The 20,415-nt window shown below is 39.1% G+C and overlaps 1 protein-coding gene across 3 annotated transcripts in view; it reads right to left on the bottom strand.

The window, feature by feature from the left end:
• The window catches only part of ERCC6L2 (ERCC excision repair 6 like 2), a 55,977-nt gene extending 36,818 nt beyond the window's left edge, over positions 1 to 19,159 (bottom strand). For all 3 annotated transcript variants that reach the window (XM_069001416.1, XM_069001417.1, XM_069001419.1), the window contains exons 1-9: positions 18,893 to 19,159; positions 15,964 to 16,388; positions 11,546 to 11,665; positions 9,897 to 10,090; positions 7,123 to 7,284; positions 5,717 to 5,924; positions 4,190 to 4,330; positions 2,563 to 2,676; positions 1,019 to 1,138 (exon numbers count right to left, since the gene is read on the bottom strand). In XM_069001416.1, coding sequence (XP_068857517.1) covers positions 1,019 to 1,138; positions 2,563 to 2,676; positions 4,190 to 4,330; positions 5,717 to 5,924; positions 7,123 to 7,284; positions 9,897 to 10,090; positions 11,546 to 11,665; positions 15,964 to 16,388; positions 18,893 to 18,914 — 1,506 coding nt within the window. In that variant the 5' untranslated portion in view covers positions 18,915 to 19,159. The remainder of the gene's footprint in view (positions 1 to 1,018; positions 1,139 to 2,562; positions 2,677 to 4,189; positions 4,331 to 5,716; positions 5,925 to 7,122; positions 7,285 to 9,896; positions 10,091 to 11,545; positions 11,666 to 15,963; positions 16,389 to 18,892) is intronic.
• Positions 19,160 to 20,415: the final 1,256 nt, after the last annotated feature.

The raw sequence follows: 20,415 nt of genomic DNA, 5'->3' as shown, positions 1-20,415 counted from the left end.
ATAGTAACAAACCAGTGAAGTGATAACAGCCATTACTGCTACAGCAACATAATCCTCCCAGTGCCACCTGTCCCAAGAAGAAAATGTTAATACCCAGGTTTATGGAGAGCCACAATTCTGCATAGCTTCTAACAGCCCCTCCCGCACCATTACTGTCAGCTCAGGAACACTACTAAAACTAGTATAGCTTTCTTTTTAATTAGCTGTATTAGACATATTTTTCATCTACATTAAACAACACCATCATCATCTACGCTATACGTCATTATTAAACATCTTTTGCTCCTTTCTGAAACCAGAAAGTTTCTGAGGTAAGGAGTTTTATTCACACTGGACATATTTATTTTGGTCACCTTTAGCATGACTACTATTATTTTCACCTAATGTCCAAAGGGTTCAAGAAGTCAGTAGGCAATCAGTACATTTTCACCAGTTCCATCCTATTCATGATAGTGTAGGTCCCACTTACATTCATCCTAAGACATTCTTTACAGGCTGAGGAGTCCCAGCCTACTTGGCTGCTTCTGACACACAGTTACTAAACACCTCTGTGGCCCTTCTCTGAACCGTCCTCTATACCTTCTCAAAGTCTTAACATACGCTTTTTGAGAGCAGAAATTGGAACTACACACAAAATTGAAGGTGTGCACAAACCATTAAGCCCATAATAATTTTGTTTTGCTTCCTTTTCTTTGCCAAATATTTCTGACTGTCACTGGACACCATGGTTTCATGAAACAATAATTATGTTGACTATAAGGGTAATTTCCATGCCCACCATTAAACATGTGAAGCTAAAATCTCAGAAAATCCAAGCATCACAGATTACACTTACCCAGTCTTTGCCCAAATGCATACTGATCCATGACAGGAGATACCTGCTGTTGTATGACCAGTCATAAACAGAATGATTAAAACCCCCACAACTATCAGGTGTACATTTTCTTACATCCATATAATATAGGCCAAATCTATTACTGTTAATAATATTTATTTTTCTTCTAAGGAATGGGTTTACCTTCATTTTTCCACTGTATTTTGGATCTGAAATTGTTTCGAAGGCTGCATCTTTGCTTAACTGCACAAAATCTGGAAAACTGGAAAACACCTGGCTGCAAACTCGTTTGATATGTGCTTCCTGGAAGAAAAGCAGAAAGACTGAATAGGTATTAAAAATCAGAACTATATTAAGCCATACAAGGAGTTAAACAGGATGAAACGTGATCTGCCAAAGTATCTCAAGCAGAGTTATGTGGTTTTTAAATTAGTTCACTACAAAACTGCTGGATAAAACATATCCCATGTGTTTTGCTTTGTTTCATTTAAAAACAAAAGAGATTCCTAATCTGAAATCATGGATTGTATTCAAAATTTCTTCTCCTGGCCAGAACTGTCAGTTTCAAAAAATTCTCTTGCCTTGAGGTTTGCATTACCCAACAGTTGTGTACTAACAATTTTCTTGACCCTCTGGCATAACAAGCCAGTATGGGAATTACATACTGTTCCACAAAAATAATAACTGTTCAGGAAATGCACCTAAGCTGTTCAAAAGCCACATGAAGCTCCACTGCTAAATTTAGCTCTGAACTTAAACATGACCTCACACTTCAAGTCCATTTTTCCAGAGAGAAAGATCACATCTCTCACTTAAGAATAACACATGTAATTACCATCAATACTAAAGGTTTGAAACACTATAAAGTAGCACTTTCTTTAGTAGATGTTGGCAAAACTAATAATTATGCATGACACAAAAGATAGTAAGTCACTGAATACTTGTATTCTCTTATTTCAGAGGTTATTTAAATACCAAATGTTATAAAACTACATATGCAATATACAAAAAAGCCCACTGAAAACATCTGGGTATATGCTGTGTATAAGGCCCTGGAAACCAAAATTAACATTTCCAAAAAAGCAAAACTGCTTGAATGGAACAAACTCGCAAAATTCCCTAGGACATTCTGATTTCTCTTCCCTGATAGCTTCTAAGAGAAAGTGCTAACATCCCTAAATCCCTTTCCTCATTCCTGGATCTTAAGGCTCACACAAGCATTTCTAAAAACTGCCGTTTGTGGGTCTTGTTACTAGCCACAGTAACAAGATAAACTGATATTGATCTTTCATTGACCAATTTCTTCTAAAACATGTTTCTCATTATTTAAACAAACTCAGCTCTTAATAAAAAGTATAGAGAAAAAAAATTCTAATTATCTATTATTTATTTATTTATTTGCACAAAGACATTCTTCTTATAGGCACTCTTCATAAATGTAACAAAAATGGCACTATTAGAAATCATTAAAAACTACTCTCCCTCCTATTTCTTCAATGTTTTATAACCCTTATTTTCAGGTATGCATCAACTAAATGAACATGTCTTTTGTATAATGTCTTTATAAGGTGTGCATTCTGTGTAACTGAATGCAAAAGGAATTTCATAAAATATCTTAGTTGCAGTTAGTTAAGACTTAAAAAAGAGGCCAGTAGCAATTTTCATTGAAGACTTTTCATCCCATTCATTTTCCACAAGTCCATTTTTTAGATACTTCTGAAACTAACCTGCAGCTTGCTAGTGTTGTCTGTCTGCAGCAGTGCAGCATGATTTGCAACCTTCTGTAGGATCATTAGGTAACTGAAGCGCAATGACTTAATTGTTTCACCATGTGCATTTACCTACAAAAAAAAAAATCAGTTTATGCAAACAAATACTCCTGAAAATAAGTAATAATCTCAAATAAATGCTATTCTTACCAGGTTTAATGCATTAACAATCCTTAGTACTATAATTGATCCCCAAGAGATGTGTAGTGTATTTCTGATAAAAATGAAACACGTTTTGTTTTTCCTGCAGCTTTGTGACCCTAGTAATAGAAACATTTTCTCAAGAAAAAACCCTACATCTACGTTCATTGTTTGCTAAACATTTCAGATAGTAACTTCTACAGATATCACATGGAGATAACCAAGAGCTCTTCAGTAAACAGAAAGGTAACTTCACAACTGATTAAATCAAGTCAGAGCAGCCTGAATGACTTCTTACTTTCAACTGCTAACTTTACTATTCTCTCCAGAAAATCCCTAGAAAGCTTTATAAACAACTCAAATAACATAATTTAAGCTTCAGGCACTCTACAATGCAACAGCAGCCATCTCAACAGCTATTTTCCTGGTTATGGTTGGCTGGTTTGATCAGTATTTGTTTTTCTTTGCCTTCCCAAGTTACGAAATGTCACAGTTAACCCTGGAATAAGACAGTCCATAAAAGCACTCAACTATCTTCAGGCCTGCCTACTGCCCTTTGTGAATCAAGTTCAACAGCATTTCTTTTTTTCTACAAAACATCACTAGAAACAAAAGCCTGCAAAGAGGGCTAGTATCCATGGAATATTAAACAAGGCTGATAAGGGGATTGTTCATAAAGAAAGACGCAGGAGACTGAAAAACCTGTATCATTTGGAAAAAAACTCAAAACACTACACAAGAATCAGAGCAGGACAGAAAGATAAAGGGGAGAAACAAACATGCGACATATGCTTCCAAATGTTTAAAAGATGTGCTTAATCTGAGCCTACTGAGTGATACAGGCAAAACAAATACAAAGCTAGACTAATCAAGCATTAAAGAAGTCCAGAGAGGATTGAAGAAATCTGCAAAGCTGTTACTCGTGGATGAAGTTCAGCTTGTGCTCTGTGGCTGCTGTTGCAGTTCTCCCCTCAGTGAAACAAGGCAAAGTGAATGTTTCATGGCACAGAAAGGCACAACTGCAGTTAGAACACATCGAACTGCCCAGGTAACCTGCTGAGTTCAGGGTGCCTCCCATTTGCAGCTTCTGCACAAACTGCCCGAGTCACCTGGGAGCAGCATGCCTGACACATACTGAATGTCTCAATGCAGTACCCTTGCCAATATCAACTAAATCACAGGTGCATTTATTAATACAAAAGATCCAGAATTTAGTGCATAGGTAACAACCAACTGCTCAGGGCATGCAAAGCAACTTTGCAGTAATCCCAAAGTGCCTAACTCCATCATACTGGTAACACAGCTCCCCACGTTTCCAGTCGGAATTTCCCAAACAGATGGCCTATACATAGGCAAACATTTTAATCAGCTCTTCATCAGCAGTGAGTCTCTCAGGAAATTCAGAAGACTACGATCTAAAATACAAACAGTGCCAAGTTCTTACTTTGTAACAACAGTTCTTCCTTTTCCGGCCACTGTTGCAGCTACAGGGCTCTCCTGCTCTTAACACCAAGGTTACATCATCCGTCTCTAGCACAGCCTGGTACACTGCTTTCTGGAATTCAGTTAAGGAACAAAACACCATCTGCCAAAAAGAAAACCCAAGAAACACTATCATGTGTAACATATAATGAAAGGCAAAAAAGCACTGCATCAAAAAACACAAATCACAGATCCCTGAAAACAAAGCAGAAATAAATACTATACCTGCTCAAATAGTTACAGGAAATTATTCCACGACCAAATGAAAAAAAAATGTGGGTCTTGACACCAAAAGAACATGAACTGTAGCCAAAATGTATGCATACTTTTTTTATTCCATCTCAAAATTCTACAAAGAATATCAACATCATGCTACAAGAACCTCCTCTTATTTTGCTCAAGACCCTTCATAACGGCTTTTGTGAAGGAATAGGAGGAGAAAGGAAAATTGAGAGAAATAAATGCATAATTTTAATTACAGATTTCTCTCTGTTTTGCAAGCTGCTTAATCTGCCCTTTCTTTCCCCTTTTCAGGCCCTAGCTGTCATAGGGCACTACCACAAGCAGGACAAACGGAATAAACAATGAGAAGGCAAGGATCTACACAGTGCTATGGCCAAAACTCTGATCCCTCTTTTTAGTGACCATGGGTGGCATCTCCATGACATCTTTAGTCTTAAGCAGCAGGAGACAGATCTGAAGATCATTCCCTAACCTATGCTATCCACATAGTAGTAGCAGCACCATGCTGAGCTATAATAATACAGCAGTAACTTGAACATATACTCACATTAACAAGATAATGAAAAGAATAAAACCAGCTAGATTCAGAAAAGCGACTGACTGATGTTTGTGTTAATCTTTCCTTCAGAAGACAGCCTCGATGACATTATTATAAACTAAGGATGAAGAATAAATACCAAATTTTGAAAACAAAACCAGCTGCAAACTTACATATTTGTCTACTTAGAAGAAAAGATGTAGCAGAACTCCAAGATATATTAATAAAGTATTATCACTTCATATAGTATTTAAAATTGCATCAGATGAACACCATTATGTCTGAGTTTTTTCTTTTATTTATGGATTGAAAATGAGGGATTTAAAAGTATACTGTTCCAAACACAAAGTGTCAAGCTGCAAATTCAGAAGTTTTACATAGAATTTCAAGAAATTTACATACATTGCTTTGGGCTTGCCCAGATAAGGACAAAAACACACATAAAACAGATGTGTAAATCACTAGTCAGAAGACTAGCTGAGCATTTGCATGCTTGATTAACTCCATTTCCATGTGCAATCATAGTAATTATGTGAACAAAGCACACTACTGCAAGTGCACTTTTTCTATGGCTACGGATTCTTCTTAAGTTAATAAGATGAAAACCATAAACTACAGACATGATGAAAGAGAAAAAATACAACAAGAAAACAAAAAAGAAGAGATACGTTCATTAATATTGCATTTGAAATGGGAAGGCACTCTTACTCTGTCTTCCTTTTTTGGCAACTGATCACTGATAAGCGCTTTGGTACGTCTCAGAAACCAACCAGACATTTTTCTTGCTAGCTTCACCATGGCCTTACGACCTGTTGCTAGCTCCCTTTTAGTTGCAGTGTGCCTCTGGCCATGCTCCACTGGATCAGAGAATTTCTTCTTGAAATGTTCTCTGCTACCTAAAAGTCCTGGTACAGCCCTATTAAAAAACAAAAGGGGATGGGGCATTGATTCACTGATTTAAAGTATACCATACATTGTTTTTATTTTCTGGCTAACAGCAAGAAATCTTAAAGTAGCAGTCACTAGAGAAACTACTAAAAGTTTTAAGTACAAAGAGAAACATATATACTATTTTCAGAGGTGCCATTTTTCATCTGTTTTCTGTGATTCTCAAATGCTAAGAGATACCCCCTAGGATTAGGGTTGCAATCTCAAGAAAAACAAAAGTTTAGCGGAACAACAGAAGTCACAAATATACAGAACCTCTGAACTACAAGGCTGCTAGTGTTTAGGAGCCTGAACTGGAAGCTAATCAGGCATGTTTTCAATTTTTACTACTTTTATTAAATCAGAATATGCAGATATTACAATTAACTAAATGAAATCTTGAGAAACCCAATAGTAAAAAGAATTTAGTAATTGTTGGCAGCACGACACATTGGAATAATTTACTAACAACATCAGCATAGTTTTAATGGATGAGATGCAACACTAAGCTTAAAATATTCTTCCTGCTATTTCTGTTCTGTATATCCTTATATTTAAAATATGTTTGCTTTGTTCCTCCTCTGCAAAGCATTCCCAGGAGGTTTAGATTTGTATCTATGGTCAGTTGCACTTCTCCTTGACCATTAAAAGCTTTTCTGGACAAGACTTACTTTTCAAATATGTACACTTGTGCATTTTGAAAAAAAAAGCAAAACATTATTACTTTCATCCTCCAAGTAGGACAGAATGACCTGCACATACTGGAAAGAGCAAAGGCACTATGTTGGTCAAGGTTGTGTAATGATTCCCTATCTGCTGGGCAAAGGACAAATGAAAAAAAAATGAGTGTCCTTAGGAAAAAGAAAAAAAAAACCAAAAAAAATGGCAATGTGGGCAGTGGGGGAAGAATAATTTTAACTACTTCCCAAATTCTCCAAAGAAGCCAGATGGGATGAACTCCAAATGTATTAAGTAACTGCAAAATACCAGGAGCTTACCTTCCCAGATGTGTTAGAATAAACACAGTTACATTCTCAGAAATAAGCAGGTGTTTTGAGGTTGAGGGTTTTTTTGTTGTTGTTGTTCTTTTATAACACAGATGGGTCCATATCATCCAGTCCTGCCCCACCCCCGCTGCACAGTTAACATGAAGAGATGTTTAAGCATAAAAAAAATATTTTATTTACCAGTCCATAACACACCAAAGTTCCTTCATATTGTTTTGAAGAATGGTTCCAGTAAGACCTATGCGAACACTGCATTTTAATGACTTCATGGTTTGAGTTATTTGTGCCTTTGGATTCTTGATTCTGTGTGCTTCGTCCACTATCACAGCAGACCACTCTATACTGCAGATCAAAAAAACAATTTCGTTAATTGACGTTACTTGTCCCATTACATCATCCCACATACATATAAAAAGTGAAGTCAGCCACACAAGTAGCTGTGATTGCGTTATAACACACTATCACTTTTTGATTTCCCTGTTTTTTTTGTATTATACTACTCCATTTCTTTATATTGTTTGTTTAGTAAATTCAATTAGCATAGTTCACCATAATGGCTAAACTACATCACCAAATAAATGAGCTACTGTTAACTGTATCAAATGCTTTCTGTGAAGAAAGCAGCTTTCAATCTGTGGACCAATGAATCCAGCACATCTCACTAAAATTAACCCCACTCATAATTAAGATTTACAAAAAATAAGTAAGTCTCTGAAGGTAAACTACAGAAATATGCTTAACATAGGTATGCTTCATTTTCCCAACAAAAATTATCCAGTGCAACTACCAGTGAACTGAAAACATTTCAAACTGCATACTTTCTACAAGAAAGTATCACCCAAGAATATCCATACAAAACCAGTATAGCAGAGGAATTTTAGTATTTTGTGATTGTGACTAGAAGGAACACTACTATAAGCAGTGACCAAGAGATATTTTGCAGCCAATTCAACAATAAAACTTACAGGTAGAATGACCAGTATACTGTGATAATAATAAAAAAAGTCTTCAAGTCCCTAGAAAGAGATTTACTAACTTTATGAGTTCACTTTATATATATGAATATTTCAGAACACAACCATATCCAGCCTGATAAAGCTGCAAAAAGCTGAAACAGGCATGTTTTGAGATGTTTAGTAGAAAGTAAGTTTCCTGAGCAAAATGCATTTGGTTCACTAATGAATGCTGGTCTTGCGGCATTTTTGACACCCACTAAATAAATTCATTCATATTCAAGTTCCTACATTCCCAAAATATGCTAAAAACTGGAGTTTCTGAAAAAAGTCTAACAGATGTTCATATGCTAGCTCCTTCCACTTAAATCTCTCATACTGATTTACATGCATAACTGAGCATATGTATTCTTATCCCTGATAGCTCATTATTTATTATTATTAATTATTTTTGAGGCCAATCCATCACTGCAGTTAAGCAAGACACAAAGCTTCTTCTGGTGTTGAGCTCATAGGCCCATCCAGTCACATGCTCTGTAGAAACAGTTTGGTAAATCTGCATGCTGAGGAATGCATTTACAGGCAGTCACACATCAGATTTGCTCCACACATGCATTTATTTCTTGACCACAGTCTACTCAAGCATGAAGAGTTCCTCAGAAAGAACACAAATAGTTAGGGAGCTGATAACAAAACTGCTTTATGCTTCTATCTGTACTTCTCAGACCTGAGCACAGAGATGAAGATCTGATTGTTTTGGTGATGGATTTCCAAACAACTAGGGTACTCTCTGGGGCCTGGACCTTTCCTAACACCTGAAAGATCAGCAGATCCACTTATATCAGCCGCTGAGGGCAGGCTGCTATTACCAGCCATTGACACAACTTGTACCCTACTTCCAAGATGACATAAGGGAAAAGAACCTTTAGGATAGGATGAGAAATGCATGGGTTTAAATCTCAAAAGTTTTTAGGGCTCAATAATTTCATCAAGCTGGTGAAAAGTGCAAATAACAAGGAAAATACCTTTTTGAACGTTTGCTAAAAATTCCAGGTGATTGTTCACCTTACACTGTACTGAAAGACAGAAATACCTTCTTTGTATCTTTTAGCTGTCACCAGTTTTCCAGCAGGCAATTCCTGCATCTTTCAGAGAGCATTTCATAGGTGTGCTACCAGCAAAGACTGGTTTTATGGGAACTATTCAAACCCTTACTGCTACCACGTGTCCCATGACAAAGACAGTTGTATTGGCTCAGGCTGAGATGGAGCTGATTTTCCCGTAGCAGCCCTCACAGGTCTGTGCTTTGTGTCCATAGCTGGAAAGGTGTTGATAACACACCAGTGCTTTGGCTACCGCTGAGCAGCACTGGCAGAGCACCAGTGCTGTCTCTCAACATTCCTCCACATCAGCAGATTGGGAATGGGCAAGATCCTGGGAGGGGGCACAACTCGGCCAGCTGACCTAAACTGACCAAAGGGATAACTCATTCCATATGACATCAGCTCAGGTATAAAAGCTACGGAAAGGAAGAGGAATGGGGCATTTTTTATTTACAGTGTTTGCCTTCCAGAGCAACTGCTATGTGTGCTGAACCCCTGCTTCCTGGGAAGTGGCTCAACACTGCTAGCTGACAGGAAGCAGAAAATAAACCATTTTTTTTCCCTCTTCGTTTGTGCACACCTAAACTTTTGCTTTTGTAAACTGCCTTATCTCAGCTAAAGAGGTTTTTTTTAATTTATTTCTCTTCCCTGTCCAGCTGGGAAGGGGAGTGATAGAGTGGTTTGGTAGCCACCTGGTGTCCAGCCAAGGTCAACCCATCAGAACTATACAGGTTAATTTCAGTAGCATAGGATAAATTCAATAGTACAGGGATTCTTCTCTGCAGCACAGTGGATCAATGGATTTAACAGTAAATAAATTATAGAGAAAAAGTTCTTGAAAAGAACAATGCACAATTAGTTAAAATCGGTGCATACAAGAACACATTAAAGCCATTACCTGTTGAATTCATCCAAATACAGGCGAAGTATTTCATATGTTGTAAGAGCAACTTCGTATTTCCCTTGCTTGATGCGACACATGTCATCGTCTTTTTTACTGCCATGTAAGACAGCCACCTTAAAGTATCCCCATGTGTCTAACTCATCCTTCCAGTTGTACAGCACTGAAAGAGGGGCCACTATGAGGAAAGTCTGCAAACAAATACATATTGTAATATTACTTGAGAAATGATAATATAGCAATTTCTCAATAACAGAAGTCAAGATCTTTACTGTTCTATTGCTCTGAGCAGTTTGACTGTTTAATTCTGTCATTTCAAAGCATGTATGAAAAATATCTAAAGTCAATATAAATTCAAAAGTAATCAGTTTACTCTGAGTATGTATATAATACAGCATAAAAATACTGTAATACTAAAATTAAATAAACAGCACTACTTACTCAAATTATACTCTAACAACTGCAGTAAGATGTGAAACACTACCACTTTGCTTTGTTATAGCATCTGTATATCACAAAATGTTTTACAAATGGAGAAAACAAAAGGATGAAGAGGGTAAGCAGCTTCCTCAAATCCACAAGTCTAGTCATCATGTGACTTGAAAACAGAGTCCTGAAAAGGGTTAAAAAAATTAGGACAGCACATATGATTCACTTAATATCACAGAATAATAAAATCAGTGAGGTAGGAAGTGATCTTGGGACATTTTCAGTCCTACTTTATAGTCAAAGCAGTAGCAACACTGACTTCAAACCCAGGCTTTCCCAACTGAGGTCTTCAAAACCCCTTAAGGATGGATGGGGTCTACAAGCTCTCTGTGACCTGCTCCAACATTATATGTCCTCAAAGTGACATTCTTCTCTTATTCTTAGTCAGAAGCATTCCTGTTTCTTTGCACATGAAGTGTTATCCCTTTACCCCTTCCTCTCAGCCTGTATTTCCTGAGGAACACGTATCCATTATTCACAGAGCTACAGTCATACAACCCATCATGCCAATCAAATTTTCTAATTACTCCAGTAAAATAAAAACAACAATGGAAAATAGAAATCACATGGTTTCTGTAATGGGTAAAATTAAAATGATCTTCAGATTTATCTTATTCACACAGAACTTTTACATGTATCTTTTATGTGCTGTCACTGTATTTGATTACCTAGATTATCAGTCAGACTTACTTCCAACATTATGACAGCCAATGAAGAAAATACAGGAGGTCACAAGGCTATTAGCAATACATATTCTAAATATATGGATTTGTCCTAATTAAATACCCTCTTATTATAGATATATATGCTTTTTTTACTTTAAAAATATCATCACACAACACTAAATTTCTACTCACTGACATGGGCTTTTCAATGTACTCTAGCCACAAATCTAACCCAGATACCTCAAAATTTTTTCCATTAGTGCAGATGAACAGTGGTAACAAATTAGACAATAACAAGTAGAATGAGAAGGCTCTATGACAGTCTGGAAAACTGAAGACTTCCCAAGCACTTAGGAAAGGCAAGAAATCCTACTTCAGCAGGTGAATTTTAAAAATTAATGTACATAGACTCCTAGAACTAACAAACAAACAAACAAATCGGAGTACCGCCTTTTATCAAAATCCTTAAGCCAGTATCACTAAAAGTTGTACCTTCTTGGGGTTACAATCTGAGCCCTTTTTCATTGTCCTTAGTAAAAATTCCGGCATATTATTTTCAATATCCTCACGCGTTCCCTTTTTGTGCAACACTGCAGCCAAAAATGAAATGACCTTGAGAAAGAAAACAATTCTCAGTGACTATGCAGAACAAGCAATTGAATTAATTCCACAAGAAATAAACATTTAGGACAAAATCCTAGACAGGACTTAGTAAGGTGGTTTGGTTTGCTGCGGGGAGATTTTTTTTTGGGGGGGGGGGGAGGGCGGAGGGGGGTGATTGTTTTAAATAAATCTGATTTTAAACTGGGACCCCTCCCTCCTTTGGATTCCCAAGAATTCCTTGAATTAATGATAAGAACAATTAATTGCTCTATCTCACTCTTACATTCTCTAAGTGGAAAAGTCATAAAAATATACAAGAGACAGTATGAACGAGCCAGGAAAAAACAGAGATGACGCTTGCATTGCAACTCTCCTTTTCAGGGTACTTGAATCTCAGATGAGAAAACAGAAGGAACAGACATCCTCTAACTATCCTCTCAATATTATTTCTGCAAAAGGAAGAAGAGGCTTATCCTAGAGGTTTGCTTTTTACTAATATGCCTTTTTCTGTATGTTTCATTCCTTCAAATTCCTGTTGTTAACATCAAAACCATTTTCTTTCTATTGTGCTATATTCTCCCATCTGCCTCAAACCAGTCAAGCTGATTATGAGAAGATATTTATTACAATACGCCACAGCAAGGACAAACATCCCAGCACAGGCTATTCCAAACTGCTCCTATCATAATCCAAACCAGGAAGAAGGCAGAGAAAGATCCAGCCAGAACACGTAAATCTAAAATCCACTTGGGATAAATGGTATCCATGGGACTAAGCAGCAGCAAGGACCAGATGCATCATCAGAGAGGTGCCCTTCTTTTGAAAACTCAACAGGCCCCTTTTATTCAGAGCAGCCAGCTCCAGCAGCTTTCTTTTTGCAGCTGCTACACAGCTGCTCATAGCAGGACAGAGGTAAAGCTACCAACTGTTGATTTCCAAAAAAAATCTTCTCCCTCTAATGATGGGGAGAAAGAGCTAGTCAGGACAGCAGAGTGCAGAAAAAACACTTGCCTGGGAAGAGAAGTTAGATGGACAGAAGAGAGAAGAAATCCATCATAGGTACGGCCATCAAGTGAAAGAGAGGTATGTAGAATAAAAGTAACCCAAACAATTTTATACATAGTATCTCAAACTGAGGTTGAGATGAACTGCCAGTTTACATGTTGTTTAACTAATGACCTTTACTTTTTTTTTTAATCCTTTGAGAATTAGAATCAAATTCAACTAAACAATAAATCTCCCTGTCTCTTCCACATTCTCCATTCTTGGAAGAATTTGCATCACAAATTTCTAAGAGTAGCAAAGGCAGTGAAAGAGCAAGTCATTACCAGAAACCTTTGGCTCTTCCACATAAAGCAAGAAGCAACCTAAACGCCTTGATAGGAAACTGATTTACTGTAATCACACTAAGAAACAACATTATTCTATTTGCCTTCACTTAAACTTCAGCTTGATATGAAAGCCATATGGTCAGGCCATTTAATGCAAAAACCAGTTCAGAAGTACAAAGGACACTAAAATTCAAAGGATTTCTAGAAATGTCTATCTCATGAACCATCCTCTAATTCAGAAACAGTAAGGTTCAGCCAACTGACAAGCATAAGACAACTTTTTTCTAAGACTGTATCAGTTACTCGAAATTTAAATTTATTTTTTCATATGTACTAACCTTTTCTAAACAAGTGAATTCTTCCATTTTACTTCACATCCACTGAACTGCCTTTCCCATACTGAACTTGAACATTATCACTGTGTTTTATAAAAAATACACAAGATCACAGAAACATAAAATGGTAAGGGTTGGAACAAACCTTAAAGATCCCCTAGTTCCAATCCCTGCAATGGGCAAGGATGCCATTCACTAGACCAGGTTGTTCAGGCCCCTATCCAACCTGGCCTTGAACACAAAGGTTACTGGAAGGTTGCAATGAGGTCCCCCCAGAGCTTTCTCTTCTCCAGGCTGAACTGCCCCAAAGCTCTCTGCCGGTCTTCATAGGAGAGGTGCTCCATCCCTTGGGAACACCTTGTGGCCTCCTCCAGATCCACTCCAACAGGTCCACATCCCTCCTGTGCTGGGGACCCCAGAGCTGGATGCAGTGTTCGGGGAGGGGGATGTGAGAGGGGGGTCTTGGCAGAGCAGAGGGGCAGAAATACCTCCCTTGACCTGCTGGACATGTTGCTTTGGATGCACCCCTAGGCTGCAAGTGCACCCTGCTGGCTCATGTCCAGCTCTTCACCCACAAGAATCCTCAAGTCCCTCTTCGCAGGGCTGCTCTCTACAACTTCTCCCAATTTATGCTCATGTCTGCGTACCCAGGCCCCAGCCCAGGTGCAGCAGAGTTGTTGCACTTGGACTTGTTGAACTTCATTAAGTCCTCATGGGCCCAGTTCTCAAGCTTGTCCAGGTCCTTTTGGACGGCATCCCATCCTTCTGTTGTGTCAACAGCACTGCTCAGATTTGTGTCATCTGCAAACCTGCTGAGGGTGAACTCAATGCCACAGTCTGTGCCATTGAGGAAGACTCTGCAGAGCAGTGGTCCCATAACAGAGCCTGAGGGACATCACTCATCACCAGCCTCCACCTCAACACAGAGCCATTGACCACAACTCTCTGGCTGCAGCTAGCCAGCCAGCCAATTCCTTATCCATTGAACTGTCCATCCATCAGATCCACCCATGTCCAGTTTGGAGGTAAGATGTCATGTGGGACCATATCAAAGGCCCTACAGAAGTAGATGACATCTGTCAACCTTCCCATATTGACCATTACCATCACTCCATCATATAAGGCCACCAGACCACTCAGGCATGAGTTTGCAGGCTGCCTCAGATCAGTCTCCTCAACCTTTCTTTTCTGACCTATGTACTTACAGAATCCCTTCACATATTATGTTATTCACATAGGATATTCTTTGAAATCTCTGCCTTTCTTCTGTAAACTTGACACAGACTGAAAGAAATAGCCATCAGATGTGAATTCCACATATCCACTGTCACTGTGTGATAAATGTGCCTAGACAACCAGCTGAGATTCAAGACACACAAGATGCAAGCAAGACAACTAAATTTAGCTCCTCTCTGCTGAGTTTACTATTATCTTATATATATATACCTTTCTACATAAAATCAGATTATTTGCAGTTCTGAGTAGAAACAGTCTTCCATAACTACTGAGTTAGTTCTTCAACTACCATGGACAAGAAACATGACCATGCTTAAAACGAATGTAGTTTAGTTTTAACAAGCATCTGTTAACAGAGCATCATCAGATATATATACAAACCCATGATACACCTCTAAATGCTCTATAAAGAGTTTTGACAGTTTACTTTACCCACTGCTCTTGTTAAGTTTGCTACAAGACAACACTTTTTTGCACTGAAAGGCATCTGTCAACGTTCTCCTACATGGAAGGGCAATAGATACCACAGCCAATACCTGGCAGTGAAGAAATGAGCTTGCATTGGACACATGGAGAAAGGGAAAAGAGAGTAGAACAAAGACTATCCCCCACAGAACTCAAGCTGCTAACTTTAAACCAGACACACTACAGAGAATTTCCGCACATAAAACCACCATAATTATAATAAAGTAAGAAAGAAAGAAAAAAAATAAGAAAGAAAAAATAAGAAAGAAAAAAATAAGAAAGAAAAAAACAAGAAAGAAAAAAAAACAGGAAAGAAAAAAAACAGGAAAGAAAAAAAACAAGAAAGAAAAAAAAACAAGAAAGAAAAAAACAAGGGAAAAAATAAATAATTTAGGTCACACAGATTCAAAGCATAATGAAAAAAATCCAGCTACACTTTGTCCTCTCATCAATCAAGCTGCATTTCCAAAAAGAAGTAGCATGGAATAACAAAACACTTTTCCCAGAGATAGGAGTAAAAATGCCTGCTCTTTTGCATTCCCAGAACAGTGAAACTATCTGTTTTCAGGAAAAAAGTAAAAAGGTAATTTAAAAGCAAGAGTCAGATAAGGGCCTCAAGTTCTTTGAGTGCACTCCAGTGCAAATTGCTTTCACGATGGGCAGGTAGCAATCCTCAAAGTAAATTCAACACACTAACATTTTAACTATCATGCTTACACTAAAAGGACCCACATCCCAGTTTTATGGCCTGTAAGGAGTGAGTCTTAAATCAGCAATGGGCTCTTGGCTCTGAGTGCTGTCCTGGACATCATGTCCTGTCTCATCCATCTCTGCAACAGCAGAGGGACGTTTAAGCTTCATAAATACAATGCTTTTTAAAAAATATTTGCAGATCCCAGAAAACATGCTATTGTCCCACCGTAACAAACAAAAAGAATACCTGTATTGTCTTTCCAAGGCCCATATCGTCTCCAAGAATACACCCCCTTTTATTAGCATAGTGTTTATACAGAAACTGGGCTCCTTCCCTTTGATAATCACGCAGGTATCTGTTAATTGTATATGGAATAAAATCACCATTGTCAGATAATTTAAAAGCAACTGCAGGAGATGGAAGATTTTGATCAGGAAAATATGGCTTTTCCAGATCATCCTCATCAAATATTAAGCTTTTCCAGGGTCCTCTACTATCTTTTACTTTACAAAGTTTTGTTACTAGTATTTTCCTTTCTTCAGACTCCAAGAATGATACAACAGCAAATAATTTTCCATTTTTGTCCTTTTCAAGAGAAGATATTGTTCCTTCATGAAGTTTTCCATTTTCAAGACAAGGGGCAAGGCATTTCTCCCCAATACGCCAATAATCTATAAAAAAAAACCAAACACACATAATGATAAACTGGCCTGATGTACAGAGTATTTAATTTCTTCACTATCAAAACTATGGATGTAAATTTAGTTGACAAAAGGCATACAACTTAAAATAAAACACTTTATTGAGGGTAGCACTAGAATTGGGACAACAGTTACTGTTTACAAGCAAACCCTGAGCTAGACATAAAATCACAGTTTGTTCTAACACCACTATTTTAGAAATACCAGAAGGTGTATAGGAGAAAAAAAGCAAAACACAGATTCCGATGCATTAAGTTTACACAGCGACTTCACACAGGCAATCACAGCAGTACGTATCAAAGTGGAAAGAACCACATCACAATGAAAACCAGAACAAAATACGTCTACCAGAAGAAACAAGATCTTCACTTTTCACAGTAAAAAGACCTCGCAAATAATGGCTGCACAGTTTTCCAAATCTGAACTGAGAGAAAACGGGGTGTTCTTTTGAGTTTGTAGAAACAATTTCTAACCTTCCCCTGCTCAGTCATTCCAAAACAAAGGAACACAGGATTCATTTCAGAACCTTTATTGTTTCTTATCTATTTCCTGGAATAAGTTTTGATACTTAGAAGAAAGTCATTAACTGCAGTGAGAAGCACCTATGGTTTTTACAGGAAGGAGTGAGCCAGAGAGAATCTTGCACCAGAGCAAGTGTTCATCATTCTATGACCAGTGGTGGTACATGTTCCAGACACTTTTCAGAGGTAAGGAAAAAACTTGTGAAGGCAAGAAACTCCACCTTCACCCATTTTTATGTCTCCATGTAAAAACTGCCAGACCAGTTCTCCTCACCACGTGCTAAGCACCTGGAAGTGTATGCTTACAGGACTACTTTCCACAATGTATTAGTTAAATCAGTGATAACTATCATTCATTTTTTAAAATAGATTTAATTATATACACTTAGAGAAAACAGAAACATCCACGTAGCCAAGCCCACTATTCTGCAGCCAGCATTGGCCTTAAGCTGACATGCAGGTAACAGTAAAAACAGTACCAGCCTACAGAACACACATATTCTAAAATTCTTTGGCCTTAAAGTATTCTTTTAGTTACAGAAATCTCAAGGGCCATATGTGGTTTGTCTGTTTAGCAAACCCCAGCAGATTGCTCTCTTTCAAGTAGCTCCATCCTTTCAATACAGGCAGATTCCTGGAATTTGGTGACTTCTGACTAAAAATACTGTGGGTCTGCTCTGCAAACCTGTTACACTTTTGCCTGATACAAACTTTGATCTGAAGACCTAAACTGATGGCCCACTGGTTCTTACACTAACGAGGTCATTAACCGCAGCCTCTCCATTCGACTCACCATTCTGCAGGTCTCTTTAATAATGCTATCATCATCCTTACTTGGAGCTCAGCCCCACACCTCGTGGCCTGCTACATAAGCTGCTCTAAACCGTTCAGCCATTCACTCAGATCTCCTCAAAGACTTGAAGCTTAAATGTAACTTTTTGAGGCAAAGGGTGAAGTACAGGCTGAGCATTCAACAAATCACATATAACTAATCCTTAAAGTTCACGGCATTTGTACACGTCTCTCATCTCGATGCAAAAAGAGGAGTACATTAACTTCTCCCAGTAGCATCTAATTCTTTCTGCAATTTCATGAGAAGAGGAACCAAAATTGAAAATTCGAAACCAGCTATGTACAGCACACTGCTAAATATGCAAATCAAAGTTTAAAACAGAATTACTTCTGTCATTCCTTTTTTTACAGTAGTGAAGGGACATAAAACATGTAGTTTAGAGACTCTCAAGTTAAAACTATGATTTAAGACTACAGCTTTTGTTTTGAACTAAGCATTTACTTGAAGCTAAGGAGTTGCATATGGCTCATCACAACTAGAGTTCAGATGGAAAGTGGAATAAATTACACCGGACAATAGTACTAGTGTTACAAGCTACAAACTTAGTGAGAAACAGGGCACAGAATGAGAAAAAGGCAAAGACATAAAATGGTATTAAGGACACCATTGCTACAAAAGGCCAGAGAATAATGCTGTATAAGTCAAAGTATGAACTGCTACTTTAACTAGCCTGATTCACCAAATTCTTGACTTTTGAATTAGAACCATAATTTATGTGGAGCACTGTCTTTAAAAATAAAGAAAATTATCTGGTACGGCTTCCTAGCATGGGTATAGTGCACTTGCCACCAATGATGAAAGCTGGCATTAAAGATGCTTGCCTGTACTTACCCCTTTTACTGCAGGTGGAAAAAATGTGCCATTGTCAACATTAAATACTAAATCATGGTGGTAATGGCCTCCTGTCACACACTAGCTCCCTTCAACCGCTACCCCTCTATGAAATTATCTCGAATACTTTCTACCTAGTGAGGGTTGACCACTTAATGTAAAGTGCAAGGTTTTGTTTTCCTTTGGGTTTTTTATTTTACTCTCTAATAAAGGACTGTAAAAACAAAATTCGAGGATATTGTAAAGCAAGACACACGGAAGAGGCTTACCTGGGACACCATCATCACACATTTTAACTTTTGGCCGTGCAAAGCCCGACGGGGCCGGCGGGCGGAGGCACCGGGGGCAGACGGGCACCGGCGCGCTGGGGACCCACCGCCGCCCCTCCGCCGGGCAGGTGACGGCGGGACGGGAGCCGAGGGAGCCCCAGGGGCGCCTCAGAGAAGGGGCCCGCGGCTTTCCCCGCTCTCCGCACCGCGGCCGGCCCCGGGAGAGCCGCGGCCAGGGGGAAGCGAGCCCGGAGCCGGGGCCACACGTCGGCCTCACCCCGCCCCGCCCGGCACCGGCAGCGGCCGCGAGGGTATCGCGAGAAGGGCGTTGCTATGGCGCTCCGCGCTGACAGACTCCGGCGGGCTGGTGGGAAATATCGCGAGGTTTCCTGGCGGAGCGGCAGGCGCTGTGGTGTATGGATGTGGTGCCTGGGGGGCCGTCCTGCCCGGTGGAACAGTTTCCTCCTGATGTAGCCCTTGTCTATGGAAAAACTTGTAAAGCGGGGGGGGGGGGGGGGGGCGTTAATGTGTCCGGGAATGTTGTGTCCACTTCTGGGCTCCTCAGAAGAGAGACATGGAACTCTTGGAGTCGGACCAGCACAGGGCTGTTGGGATGATTAAGGGCCTTGGGGGCATTTCTCTTGTGAGGACAGGCTGAGGGAGCTGGGCCTGTTCAACGTCGAGAAGAGATGGCTGAGAGGGGACCTTATCAATATCTATACATTGCACAGAAAGTTCCAGCTGGACATGAGGAAGAGCTTGCTCATTGTGGTGCAGGTGACCATGCACTGGAACAGGTTGTTGGGTCTCCTTCACTGGAGATACTCAAGAACTGACTGGACACAGTCCTGTGGAATGTGCATCACGGATGACCCTGGACAGGGAAATTGGAACCAGATGACCCCCTGTGGCCCCATCTAACCTTACTGGTTCTGTGATTCTGAGCAGCAGGGGGAAAGAGATCTTAAGTTATTCTCTATGAAAAAACTGGAGAGGTGAGGAAGCAGGGCAAAGAGCTGGTGCAATGGAAGGCACAGCTGGCACAGTACAGAGCAGCCAGCTGCACGGAGGTGGTGGGTGCTGAGAACCAAAGATCTGACATTTGGGAAAAGTCGAGAGAGACCCATTCGTTTACAGCCATTCCACCTCTATCTGTGAAAACCTCTCTGCTTTCAGGAGAGCTGAACTGGACACAGTTATATTTGCAGATTACAAAGGCAGTAGCAATTACCCTGTTCTTGCTGAAAAAAATTAGGGCCCACCAAGAAATCTGTCCAAACTGACTCCTATCTCAGTAGCAATGCAATGGAGTGTTACGTGAAGGGCGTGGCTTCCCAGATCCTTGCTATTACTTTGACAAAATGCCTTCCCGTGCAATACTAAGTAATTTCACTTCTGAAAGTTAAATACATACCTGTGAAGAGCATACAAGACCTGTTTTTAAATCAGCCTTGATTTTTAACACAGAAGACAACAAGTTTGGGATGATTTCTCCACTGTTTTTAATTATCTTTTAACTTATA

Source organism: Aphelocoma coerulescens (assembly GCF_041296385.1).
Source record: "Aphelocoma coerulescens isolate FSJ_1873_10779 chromosome Z unlocalized genomic scaffold, UR_Acoe_1.0 ChrZ, whole genome shotgun sequence".
In the NCBI taxonomy this organism is placed as follows: Eukaryota; Metazoa; Chordata; class Aves; order Passeriformes; family Corvidae; genus Aphelocoma; species Aphelocoma coerulescens.
This window is presented reverse-complemented; position numbering and strand designations above follow the sequence as displayed.